The 12110-nt window shown below is 40.5% G+C and overlaps 1 protein-coding gene across 1 annotated transcript; it reads left to right on the top strand.

Annotated features, from left to right (window-relative positions):
- Nucleotides 1-1889: 1889 nt before the first annotated feature.
- plaat1 (phospholipase A and acyltransferase 1) lies at nt 1890-11594 on the top strand. Its single transcript, XM_043702935.1, has 4 exons — nt 1890-2223; nt 5678-5816; nt 9566-9834; nt 11338-11594. The coding sequence occupies exons 2-4, from the start codon at nt 5678-5680 to the stop codon at nt 11437-11439; spliced, it is 510 nt and encodes a 169-aa protein (XP_043558870.1). The 5' UTR covers nt 1890-2223; the 3' UTR covers nt 11440-11594.
- The last annotated feature ends 516 nt before the right edge of the window (nt 11595-12110 follow it).

Genomic DNA, 12110 nt, shown 5'->3' on the forward strand with positions numbered 1-12110 from the left:
GAGCAGATGCGGCGGAGACGAAGGAATTGGGAATATAGGATGGCGTTCTTACAGGGGGCAGGGTGGGAGGAGGTGTAGTCTTGGTAGCTGTGGGAGTCGGTCGGTTTATAGTAAATGTCCGTGTTGATTCGATTGCCCTGTGAGTATTACTTGCCACTTATCAACGCAAGCCTGAATCATATCCAGATTTTGCTGCATATTGGCAAAGGCTGTTTCAGTATCTGAGAAATCACAAATGCTATTGATTATTTTGCACTCATCCAGGCAAGTTTACAGTACACCATGCTGACTTGGGCCTTGTGGATGGTAGACAGGCTTTGGATCGTCAGTAGCTGAGTTACACACATCAGTATTCCCAAACACTGACCTGATCTCATGGACACAGTATTTATATGGTGGATTCAGTTTAGTTTCTGGTCAATGGTAATCCTCAGAAGGTTAACAGTGCAAGGCTAAGCAATGGAAATGGCATTCAATGTCAAGATGAGATGTTGGAGACATCTTGTAATAATAAAGCATGAATGTTGCTTATCACTTGTCAGCATATACCTGTACATTGTACAGGTCACAATATATATTACCATGATCTGCTGTGGTATTTGAGGAGTTGCTGTACTTGGCATGCTTCCAACCAATGGAGAGCTTTCCTCTTGATTCCCATTGACTTCAATATTGCCAAAGCTCCTTGATGCCATGCTAATCTAAATGCTGCCTTAATATCAAGGATAGTCAATCTTATTCCCATATATGAGACAGAATTATTGTCTAGGAAATGAAGTCAATCTTTAAATTAATATTTGAATTTGATATCATATTTCTGATAACTCACAAATATATATTTCGGTTTTTATTTTTCATGTGCCACCAATATCACCTTTCAATCCACAGACTAATATATAAAATTTCAAGGCAAATTAAATAGGGTCTTGTGGCACGCCTCCAGGCCAGAAAATCCACATTCCACCTGCCTGAGGTGTGTATAGATTAGATTAGATTAGATTACTTACAGTGTGGAAACAGGCCCTTCGGCCCAACAAGTCCACACCGCCCCGCCGAAGCGCAACCCACCCATACCCCTACCCCTACATTTACCCCTAACCTCCCATTAAACAGATTTGCATTTGTTTTAATAACAGATATAACCGTGTCATATCTGTTATTAAAACAAATGCAAGGTCAATTAGTCCATCTGCACGCTAGTTCATTGAGGCACTGAGTGGAAATCAGACGATGAATTGTCTTTTTGCACCTCTTTATAGTCTGGGTTAAAACAATCTTGGACGTTTGTAGCACCTTGTCCTTTATGCAAACAACCATAAAGATGGGAAAACAACAAACAAACAAGCTGCCTTTTACAAGTCAATTTCGTAATATTAACCTCTTTTATCTACAGGTGTGTTATCTCCTAGAGACACGAGGTGTGTGGGAGGAAACCCACGCAGACACGGGGGGAATGTGCAAACCCCACACAGACAGTAACTGAGGCTGGAATCGAACCCGGATCCCTGGTGCTGTAAGCAACAAATGAACCACCTTACCGACCCACAAAGCATACTTGGATGGAAATCCCTATGGCGTTAAAATCAATAAAAGAGGAGGGATTGCAGTACAAGAAGAAAGTGGGGTGGGTGGGAAAGAGAAGATGAGTGAACGTCTTTTATTATTTTGCGTTCCAGGTGTTTAGAATTGTTATTAATATTTAAATAAAACATCCCTATCATGTATGTTGACTTCAGCTTCAAAGCATGTGTGAGCTAAAATGAAAAGCTGGAGGCTGTTCCGAGAGACCGAGTTTAGATTGTCCAATAAACGCATTGCTCTTCCAGGATGGGCTTACTGGGAGCAGAAGGCTAAAAATAGTTTGCTGAGGCGAGTGTGACACATCTAACCTCCTGTATGACATTATTACATACATGTGAACAAAACCAGAAAATCCCCAGATTTAGCCTGTGTTGTGTTGATGAATGAATGGAATTCCAGAACAAAAAGGCAGTTCAGGGGAAGTGACAACGCTTCACGCGTTCATGTGAAATTACCATACCAATACAGAGAGTGACAGCCCTCAGCCCACACAGCAATACCACTGGTGCAATCCTTGGCTTGATCTGCACTCAGATTTCAGGCTGCTTTAAAACTTCAGGAATGGTGTTGCGTCTGGACAGTAACATCTGCCTTTAACAGGACCAGCGCCAAACAGCGTTCTGGGATGTTCAGATTACAAGAGTAAGTCGGTTTCGTAAACCATATTTTCCTTGATTGGCAAACGCGACCAAGCATGTTATCAGGCGGAACTAAATCTGGAGCTGTTTTCAAACCAGTAATCCTCATGGCAGTTGTCTGCGAATGAATAGCGCCTGGATCGTTCGGTTCATTAACTTGTTTTGACGAAGTGTCGTTCTTGAGCTTTCACCTAAATTGATGCATTCGGACTGTTAACAATTATGAATCTTATTTAATTTTGAAACGTCGAGAAACCGCTCAATACCATATCAGGTTACAGATATAACCGGAGTTTTGAATTGGCAGGAGTTGCACTGCGATCAGCAATATTTAATCATAAAAATGCTCATCGATATTTATTATTGAGCATATTAAACTGAAACGCCAGGAGTCGAGAAATGTATCTTTTACGTTTGAGTTTCACAATATTCCAAGTGTATAAATTTTATTTGAATGGAGTTGAACCGACCTACAAGTTTTGATATACAGTGACATGCATGCGTGTGTGGAAGCAGGCCATTCGACCCTCCGAAGATCATCTCACCCGCACCCACCCTCCCCTGTAACCCTGCATTTCCCAAGGCTAATCCACGCAGCCTGCATATCCCTTGACACTGTGAGCTGTTTCCCATGGCCAATCCACCTAACCTGCACATTTTTGGATTGTGGGAGGAAACCAGAAAACCCAGAGGGAATCTATGCAGACACCTGGCGAATGTATAAACTCCACACAAGGCAGTTGTGGGAAGCTAGAATCGAACTTGGGTCCGTGGTGGGCTGTGGAATTCATTGCTGTGGAGTGCAGTGGGAGGCCTGGACGCTAAATGTCATCAAGGCAGAGATTGATAAATTCTTGATGTCACAAGGAATTAAGGGCTACAGGGAGAATGAGGGTAAGTGGAGTTGAAATGCCCATCAGCCATGATTAAATGGCGGAGTGGACTCAATGGGCCGAATGGCCTTACTTCCACTCCTATGTCTTATGGTCTTATGGTCTTCTAGCACTCTGTGGCAGCTGTGCAAACCAGTCAGCCACTGTGCTGCCCCTAAAACATCTTTAACCCTTAAACTTAGGAACGCACTTTGTGCATTGTTCTTAACTGAATATTATAATTTATCATAAATGATTTGGAGACATAGAGGGATCCATATCAAAATTCCCAAAGAAACAAAAGGCATTTGAGGAACTATGGTAGGAAGACAGAAAGGTAGGTGATTGAACAAACAATCACACTATGATGTGGATTGTTGTGAATGACACGTGGTGAATTTTAAAATAGATTCCGAGTATATTGATAGTTGGTCACGATCGTCTTGACATGTTTTGTATACATTTGAATTCGTGATAAACAATGTTAGAAGTTGTCTTTTGTTATGAAAATTTTCACTTCTGAATACAAAAGATCAAATAATGTCATGCTATATTTCAATCAACAACAACATGCATAATGAAAATAAGGAAATAAAAGGCAGAGATATGTTGTAAAGAGTGGATCTCCAAGCCACTCACAGTATTGGGAACCATAGTCCCATCGGGCTGTTCTTTCAACTGAGAAAGACAACTAGTGGTGAGTTAAGTCTGAGGATTACCATGTCTCAGGTGCTGGGGACAAGGATGACAATGCAAGACATCTGTGTTCACCTCACTAAGGATTGGACCAATGCTATTGGCAACATAATACATCACAGCCAGTCAACCAACTAAACTGCTTTGGAATGGTAACATAATGGGATGTTATAGAGTTTGTAAATGCAGCAGTTCTCAGCTAGTGATGTTCAAACCTCATCACAGCACTTAGGAAATGTTAATGTGAGATAAAATGCTAGCTTCAGTAATGATACCCATGAATAAAATTTGTGGTCCTGAAAGTGGTCACTTAAATGGATGGGGTATCGATGTTACCTGCACCCACCACCTTCTCACCTCCACTCAAATTAAGTGAGGGGCAAATAGGAAGGTCAAACTTTGAGGAGTTAAGTGGCCAATTAAGGACCATTTAATAGCCTCATTCTTCCCCCGTTGTGATTAACTCAGCTGCTGGCAGACATGCCTATAACCATATCGTGTGCCCAGCAGGTGAATCTGAGCTGGAATACTGTCAGCTTGGGTGGGTACACCTTGATCAAAGGCAATCAATTCCTGATTGAGCGACTGGACATAGGACAAGGGATGCAAGCACCCACTCTTTGCTTTGGATCTTCTCACACCATCTTCTTAGAAAGATCTTCATCCACAACTCGCTTACCTTACACTTTGATCCTGGGTGTTCTTAGCAGCCTTGGATTTCTCTGTGATGCTGCTGAGTGTAAGAGCCACTGGCCTCATATTAGTTGGCAGTCTCTCTGGCAGTACAGTGACCTTTCAAGCCTAATTCCAGGCAACAGCCCACTGTTTGCCTCACCAATGTCTGACTGGTTTTTAGATGCAAAAGTTCATGCCTTAAGGAGTCAGCATGGATCAGCATCACCAGCTGACGAAGGCTCCACATCTTCCATAAGATTCTGACCCATGTCACTTCCAACATTTTATAAATGAACCAGATTTATTTTCCCTGTCTATCCTATCTGGGATACCTGAGCCACAGTTTTGTGAGTGACTTGACTGTTTTTTGAAATGGTCAAACAGGCCATTCAATAGTTAAACAAATAGCTCAGCTTCTCAGCAGCAGTTATTGATGGCAACACATATTAGTTTTGCCCCAAATCACATGAAGAATTGAAAAATGAAACTCCAGTTATTTGGAATGGTAAACCACAATAAAACATATGCTTTTTTAATTAGCCAATTGCCAGCTAAAAGATGCAGTAATTAACTGGATGTTCAACCAGCTCAGGTACTGAAGTATTCCTCAAAGCAAAGCCCAGACAACAGATATGTTATGAGTCATAAAGCATGTCCTTTTGTAACTTAGTATTCCTCAGTGAGAAAATGCATTCCTCGTCAGTTCTTATTCCCTGAAGACTTACTAGGTAATGACACCTCATTATTTAGCACGCAGTCACCACAAAACTTTCCAGACCAGTTAAACTCTCTATCAGCTTTCCTTTCTATAGCTATCAGCATACAGCTTCCTGACTCTGTCTGTGTGCTGAGTCAGGCTTCTCCCATTCTCTACTGTTTAAAGAGAATATGTTCAGAAGGTGGTGCAAATGCTCAGCAAGCCAGCCCAGCATTCAAATAAAATACTGAGTTCAATCCAATTATTAGTTTCAACCATTAGCCCACTGTTATGGGTTTTTTCTTAAGCTGGAGAATGATCCACAAAGTGTTTGATATTCCAGACTTGCAAGAGTTTTTTTTTGTTATTTAGCCAGATTTGGAATGTTTGTCCAAAATGATTTAATAGCAGCTGACAGGAAATTATTATACATGTGAAAACTCTGATCAGTTATGCAGAGTACTTTTAAATGTATGTTTTTTTAAAATAACAGCTTTAATGCATTTTTTCTGTTTCAGATGGCTTCTAATGACCACTTTAGTGTGGAATACTCTGGGGATCCCCAACCTGGGGACTTAATTGAAATATTTAGACCTGCATATCAGCATTGGGCTCTTTATCTGGGAGATGGCTATGTTATAAATGTAGCACCTTTAGGTAAGATAAATGCATCAGAAAAAATTAGTACTGTACAACCTTTGTTTTTGTTCTCAAAGTACCTTTAGTTGAAAATGGCATTTAAGTGCTATATTGTCTGGATTCTTAAATTTTCTGTGATCTGAATAAAGACACACAATTTAAACACTAACATCAGATTCCACTCCAACCATCCTTATGCTATAACTCCCATTTAATCCTTTGTTCAGTTCTTGCCTGAGTCAACTCCAAACTGTGAGGCCAGTTACCTCAATAGATTTGAGCTCATTGTGGGACCAAAGACATCAATAACACTAAGACATACCACACATATTTTCCTATCTCAACTTAATTGTTGTTCCTTGATTTGAGAATTGCATGTACTCAGCCACAAACTTCTGCTGTGGGTCTTCATGAGACTGAACAGGCTAATTTTAAACCCACAGATCTTTGAGCACATGGTGCAGGGTGTCCCATGAGGTGTAGGATCTGTTCTCAGATTTACTTTTTTTCCTTCCTACTCTGTTGCCGCTCTGCCTCCTTGTTACATTGCTGTAACTCAAAGCACGATGCAGCTCGAAAAACAAATTGTTGCTATTTTAACTATTGGTAGCAAGCTCCTGGCAGTCATTAATGTCAATTTGTTTTTTTACCTCAAGAAAAGCTTCAGAATGTGTATGTAACATTATCTCTGACCCCTTGCTCCCAAGACACTGGCCATTTGAAAGTTGCAGAAATAGGACCTGGTTGTGTGAGATGCTTTTTTGCCATCTGAACACAGCATCCAATTCATTGTAATCGATGTTGTAGGAGGTTTGTATGAATGAATATGGAGTTGGATCCAAAAAGGACGCTAGTGTTTGTTTGTTGGTCCCAAGTTTGAATATGGTGGATGCAGTGGAAACATTGCTAACAGGATTTCTCAATGCTCTTATGTGTTTCTGGTCCTCACATTTCAGGTTGAACGGCTGTAAAGGAATATGGTGATGCCAATTGCTCTATACACCAAGACTTTTGTTGACATGAGGATGTCTTTGTTGTCAAGCATGTACTGCCATAGTTTACAGAAGGCTGGTGCAGCTGATCTGGTGCTGACCCCTTTCTTCAATGGTGATTTTAATGAGAGAGGTGACTGACAAGGTATAGGAAGTGTTGAAGATATTTCAGAGTCCCTCCAATGTATCTGTGAAGTGAAATATTTAGACCATGTGTTGGTTTAGGCAACATTCAAGGACAGGCCAAATTTCATGTATGCAGAATTGAAGAGCCTGGCAGTGATTTGAAAACCTGGTGCAAATGTAATGAGAAATGACACGACAGCTCAGTTTTGGCATGGAGTTGACTGAGGTTAAAGAATAAACAAATCAATAGAAGAATAGGTGAAGGAAGTCTACTTTTTTTGACTTTTTTCCAAGTTGCATCGATTTGTTTTGGAGGTTTTATTACTGCAAAGCCTCGTGTGTTCTCTCACTGTATTTTGCCAAACTCGCACATCAATTACCTATCAACCCCACCCTTCCCTCCCAAAGTGTCTCTCACATCTGATTTCTACACCATCTTACCAGAGGCTATTCCCAGAACAATGCATCACTCAGTGGATATCCACCCAAAGACCAGCAGCCCTTGCACTCATGCCATCTTTGAAAGGCTGCTGTGCCAAGTGTTGGCAATCCCACATTACCACTCACCAGTAATGTCATGGCACAGCAGCTAAACTGCCCATAACACCTCACTCTCCATCTTAATAGCTGTTTAACCATGCTACACAAGTTACCTGTCCTTAGCTATATCTTGTCTGAACACTCTCTCTATGTCAGTGCGGCCCTCTCCCCACTGTAGACTTGCATTGTGGCATTGTTTAGTAAGGGAACATGATGTAGATGCAAGCAGTTGGACAAATAGAAACACAAACATGAGTTTTATTTACAGAAAGGAAAAGACAACAGAAATGAATAAAGGCTGCACTCGATAGTTGTACTTCTTGAGATGGAATTGATAGGTAATGGAAAAGCTCAGGGTCTCCTGGGCACCCCATGCCCCCTCCGGCAGTGACCTCTCCCTGAGCAGGGAGCTCCTCATCGTCCTGACAGACCTGCTACTGCTCCAGGTCTTGCTGTCAGCTCTGGTCTTCCTGCATCCGCCTTCACCTTCTTAGGTAGGCAGCAACATGCTACCAGTAGCAGGGCCCATCATTCTTGCTGGAAAAGACCTAATTTGGGAGCAAAAGAAACAAAGGCTTTCTTAGCTTTTGGAAGTGTTGTGGGTACCATGCTGACTGAGTGATACCACATGTCAGTGAAAAGGGACTATAACCCAACCCCACCCTTTCAACCTGACACCCACATCAAACCCTGAAGCTCACATTGCATTCTGCACAGACAATCATTATACTTACATGAGGTCACTTTGGTGGAGACGCAATAATTGAGCTTCATACACAACTGTGCCCTCGACTGTCTCCCAAGGGGACCAACAGCTCCCCTTGACTGGAGTGAGAACTATCACCCACCAATTTCCGATATGGCTGGTTGATTAAATGAACACACACTTGCCACACAGGCAGCTGGCACGTGCTGTAGTCTCTGTGTGTCCTTCATCAAAATGCTTCCCCACCTCAACAAACCCCACTCAAACCCCCCAAAGGACTGTTCAGCACTGACAAGTAATTTGTATATCTGTACTAAACAACCATTTAAACATCAGTGGTTAAAGCATTTGACTCTGCCTGAAGTGTCAATGTGCCAACTGGCAACACAAGACAAGACATTAAAAGGTAAGCCAAAACTTGGCATGGATTATGCGAGAATTCAGGCCAGCACAAAACTGAATGAGCATAAAGAGAGTAAGCAAGCAGCCCTGAGATGTGGCCTGGTCCAGTTCTTGAGCCGAATGCCCGTTCACGCATATAAATGTAACCCTGCTGCAACCCATCTCAATGCTAGTTGGTAGTGTGCTCTGCACTGAACATCTGTGCCTTGTGTGTAGCCTGTCTATGCATCAGAGGTGCCAATATGATCATAGATGCCAATTTCTGTAGATCAAGGTTAATGCATCTGGTACCCATGGACTGTGCCCTGAAATGTTGCTGCCTAATATCCAACATAGAGCTCATTTGGAGCAAACAGTGAACTGAATTATTCAGATACCTACTCTGTTTTCCATGTTGAATTTTCTCAACATCCAGCTTGTTTGACAAATTTGGTAGGATAAATATTAATAAGGAGAATCGTGACGTTAACCAAGTGTTTATCAAGTGCTAATCCTGGTCAGTGTGCATCTCGCCACTGCCTCGCGAGAATTTCATAACTATGCTTGTGAAAAGCATCAAGGTGGAGTAAAAAGATCTCACATCGGGGCGGGTCTTACTACACATGTCGCTCGATTGTGCCATACACCTCCTCAAAGCCCCTGCCGCTCAGACCCATGTAAGATTCTATCCTTTGAATCTCTGCAGCTGATTGTTATAAAACATCACAAAAAGACAACAAAGAGTTCAAGGCAGTTTAAACAATCGTAGCTATTTGTATGGACCAAACACAGATACCAAATTCCAAAGCAGGTATTTCGAACAGATCAATAACTGTATTGACATTGGAAAAGTTTACATTGTTACAGTAAATTATATTTTAGCATTTTTATTTAACAAATATCCTGTAATGTTTAAAATATGTTAAAATAAGAAGATTAATGGGGACCTTAGAAGCCTGCCGTCTTCTTCCTGAACTAAAGCAATCTTACTCTCTTACTAAGTCTCTCTTTTCATTCAACAGAGGAGGGACCAGCTGCGTCATTCACTAGTGCAAAGTCAGTTTTCAGCAGGAAAGCAATGGCAAAAATGCAACTACTTAAAGATGTTGTTGGGCAAGACACTTTCAAAATAAACAACAAATATGATGACAAACACACACCTTTACCAGTTGATGAAATTGTTAAGCGAGCAGAATTTCTGATTGGTCAGGAAGTGTCGTATGATTTGCTTGGAAATAACTGTGAACATTTTGTCACTTTACTTCGTTACGGTGAGGGTGTATCTGATCAGGTACGAAAGTTGTTTGAAAAGCCTATCGCATGTATGATTATTTTGTATGATATACTCACTTCAGCTAAGAAGACAGATGTAAGGTGCAGAACTCAGACTGATGTAAGAATCATTGCTGATGCTAGTTTCCTTTGGGTTCTTTACTCCACACCTTCAGATTTGTGCAAACACAAAGGAACAGCCCAAATTAACTTTGCGAAAAAATTGCTATTCCTGAATGGGTATCACATTGAAAACTGTACATGAACAAAATGCTCATTAATTCACAAAGAAATGGTATTAGTAAGCATTTGATAAAATGATGCCTGTCAATTTCTAAATAGATCCAAAGTGAGTTTTGAGAAGATTTGTAGCTCAAGTTTTGGATGTAGGTTTATTCACTGAGCTGCAAGGTTCATTTCCAGACATTTCGTTACCCTACTAGGTAACATCATTAGTGGGCCTCAGGTGAAGCAATGCTGAAAATTCCTGCTTTTTACTTATATGTTTGGGTTTCTTTGGGTTGGTGATGTCATTTCCTGTGGTGATGTTATTTCCTGTGGTGAAGTCAATTCCTATTCCTTTTCTCAGGGAGTGGTAGATGGGGTCTAACTCGATGTGTTTGTTGATAGAGTTCTGGTTGGAATGCCATGCTTCTCGGAATTCTCGTGTGTGTCTTTGTTTGCTTGTCCTAGGATGGATGTGTTGTCCCAGTCAAAGTGGTGTCCTTCCTCATCTATATGTGAGAATACTAGTGAGAGAGGGGCTTGTCTTTTTATGGCTAGTTGATGTTCATGTATCCTGATGGTTTGTTTTTATTCATGGTAACCCATAAACCCACCAACACTCTAAAACAGCAGCTAATGAACTTGAAAGCCCCTATACAGACAACAAGCAAGACTAATGTCAGTTACAAAATACCGTGTAAGGACTGTAACAAACACTACATTGGACAAACAGGCAAAAAACTAGCCACCAGGATACATGAACACCAACTAGCCACAAAACGACATGACCCTCTCTCACTGGTATCCTCACATACAATAAGGAAGGACACCACTTTGACTGGGACAACACATTCATCTTAGGATAAGCCAAACAGAGACATGCACGAGAATTCCTAGAAGCATGGCATTCCAACTGGAACTCTATCAATAAACAATCGAGTTAGACCCCCATCTACCACCCCCTGAGAAAAGGAACAGGAAGTGACTTCACCACAGGAAATGACATCGCCAACCCAAAGAAACCCAAACATATAAATAGAAAGCAGGAATTTTCAGCATTGCTTTGCCTGAGGCCCACTGAAGATGTTACCTCGTAGGGTAACGAAACGTCTGGAAATGAACCTTGCAGCTCAGCGAGCTCTGAAGTAGATGCCTCTATCATAAAATGTTTTTGAACCACCATATATTGAAATGATTCTTTAATGTTTACTTTTTAGCATGTTATTTAATTAATGGATTCCCACAATATCTGACCAGTTCTATTAATGTATTGTTAAATACATTTTTGTTTCCTCAGGCAAACAGAGCTATAAGTGCCATTTCCTTTGTAACGGCTGCTGCTGGTGCCTTCTCACTGGTTGGACTATTTCAAAATAGATCAAGGCACAGAAATTATTGAAAGATGGAAAAGAATTAAGTGAAAGTAATTAAATATGAAAATTGAGACAAATCTAAAATAATTGAACAAAAATATTACTTCATGTCTTTTGTTGCCATCTTTTCATAAGTTTTAAACATTTATATTCAACCATCTTTAGCCAAATTGTTAATTTATTTTTTCTAGAAAAATATGGTAATTTTAAGTTTATCAAATCTTCTGTTATATAAAATTAACATGTTAATCCTAAAAATGTAATTGTATAAATTTTAATCAATATTTCCGCACATTAATAAATGTTACTGCTGGATTAATACTGCATTTCCATATTTTTGTATATTTAATAAGATAGTGCACTGCAAACTTAATTTTGTTAGCTGATATGCAACATCAAGTTGTCAAATGTTTGTTTATAAGTAGAGCTATATGAAAAGGTGCCTCGTGTGTTACTATTTCATCCATGCTTCAAAATACAAAAATGGAAGTGATATAATTCGGAGATGCCGGTGTTGGACTGGGGTGTACAAAGTTAAAAATCACACAACACCAGGTTATAGTCCAACAGGTTTAATTGGAAGCACACTAGCTTTCGGAGCGACGCTCCTTCATCAGGTGATTGTGGAGGGCTCGATCGGAACACAGAATTTATAGCAAAAATTTGCAGTGTGATGTAACTGAAATTATATATTGAA

This window comes from Chiloscyllium plagiosum, chromosome 13, assembly GCF_004010195.1.
Source record: "Chiloscyllium plagiosum isolate BGI_BamShark_2017 chromosome 13, ASM401019v2, whole genome shotgun sequence".
Taxonomy (NCBI): Eukaryota; Metazoa; Chordata; class Chondrichthyes; order Orectolobiformes; family Hemiscylliidae; genus Chiloscyllium; species Chiloscyllium plagiosum.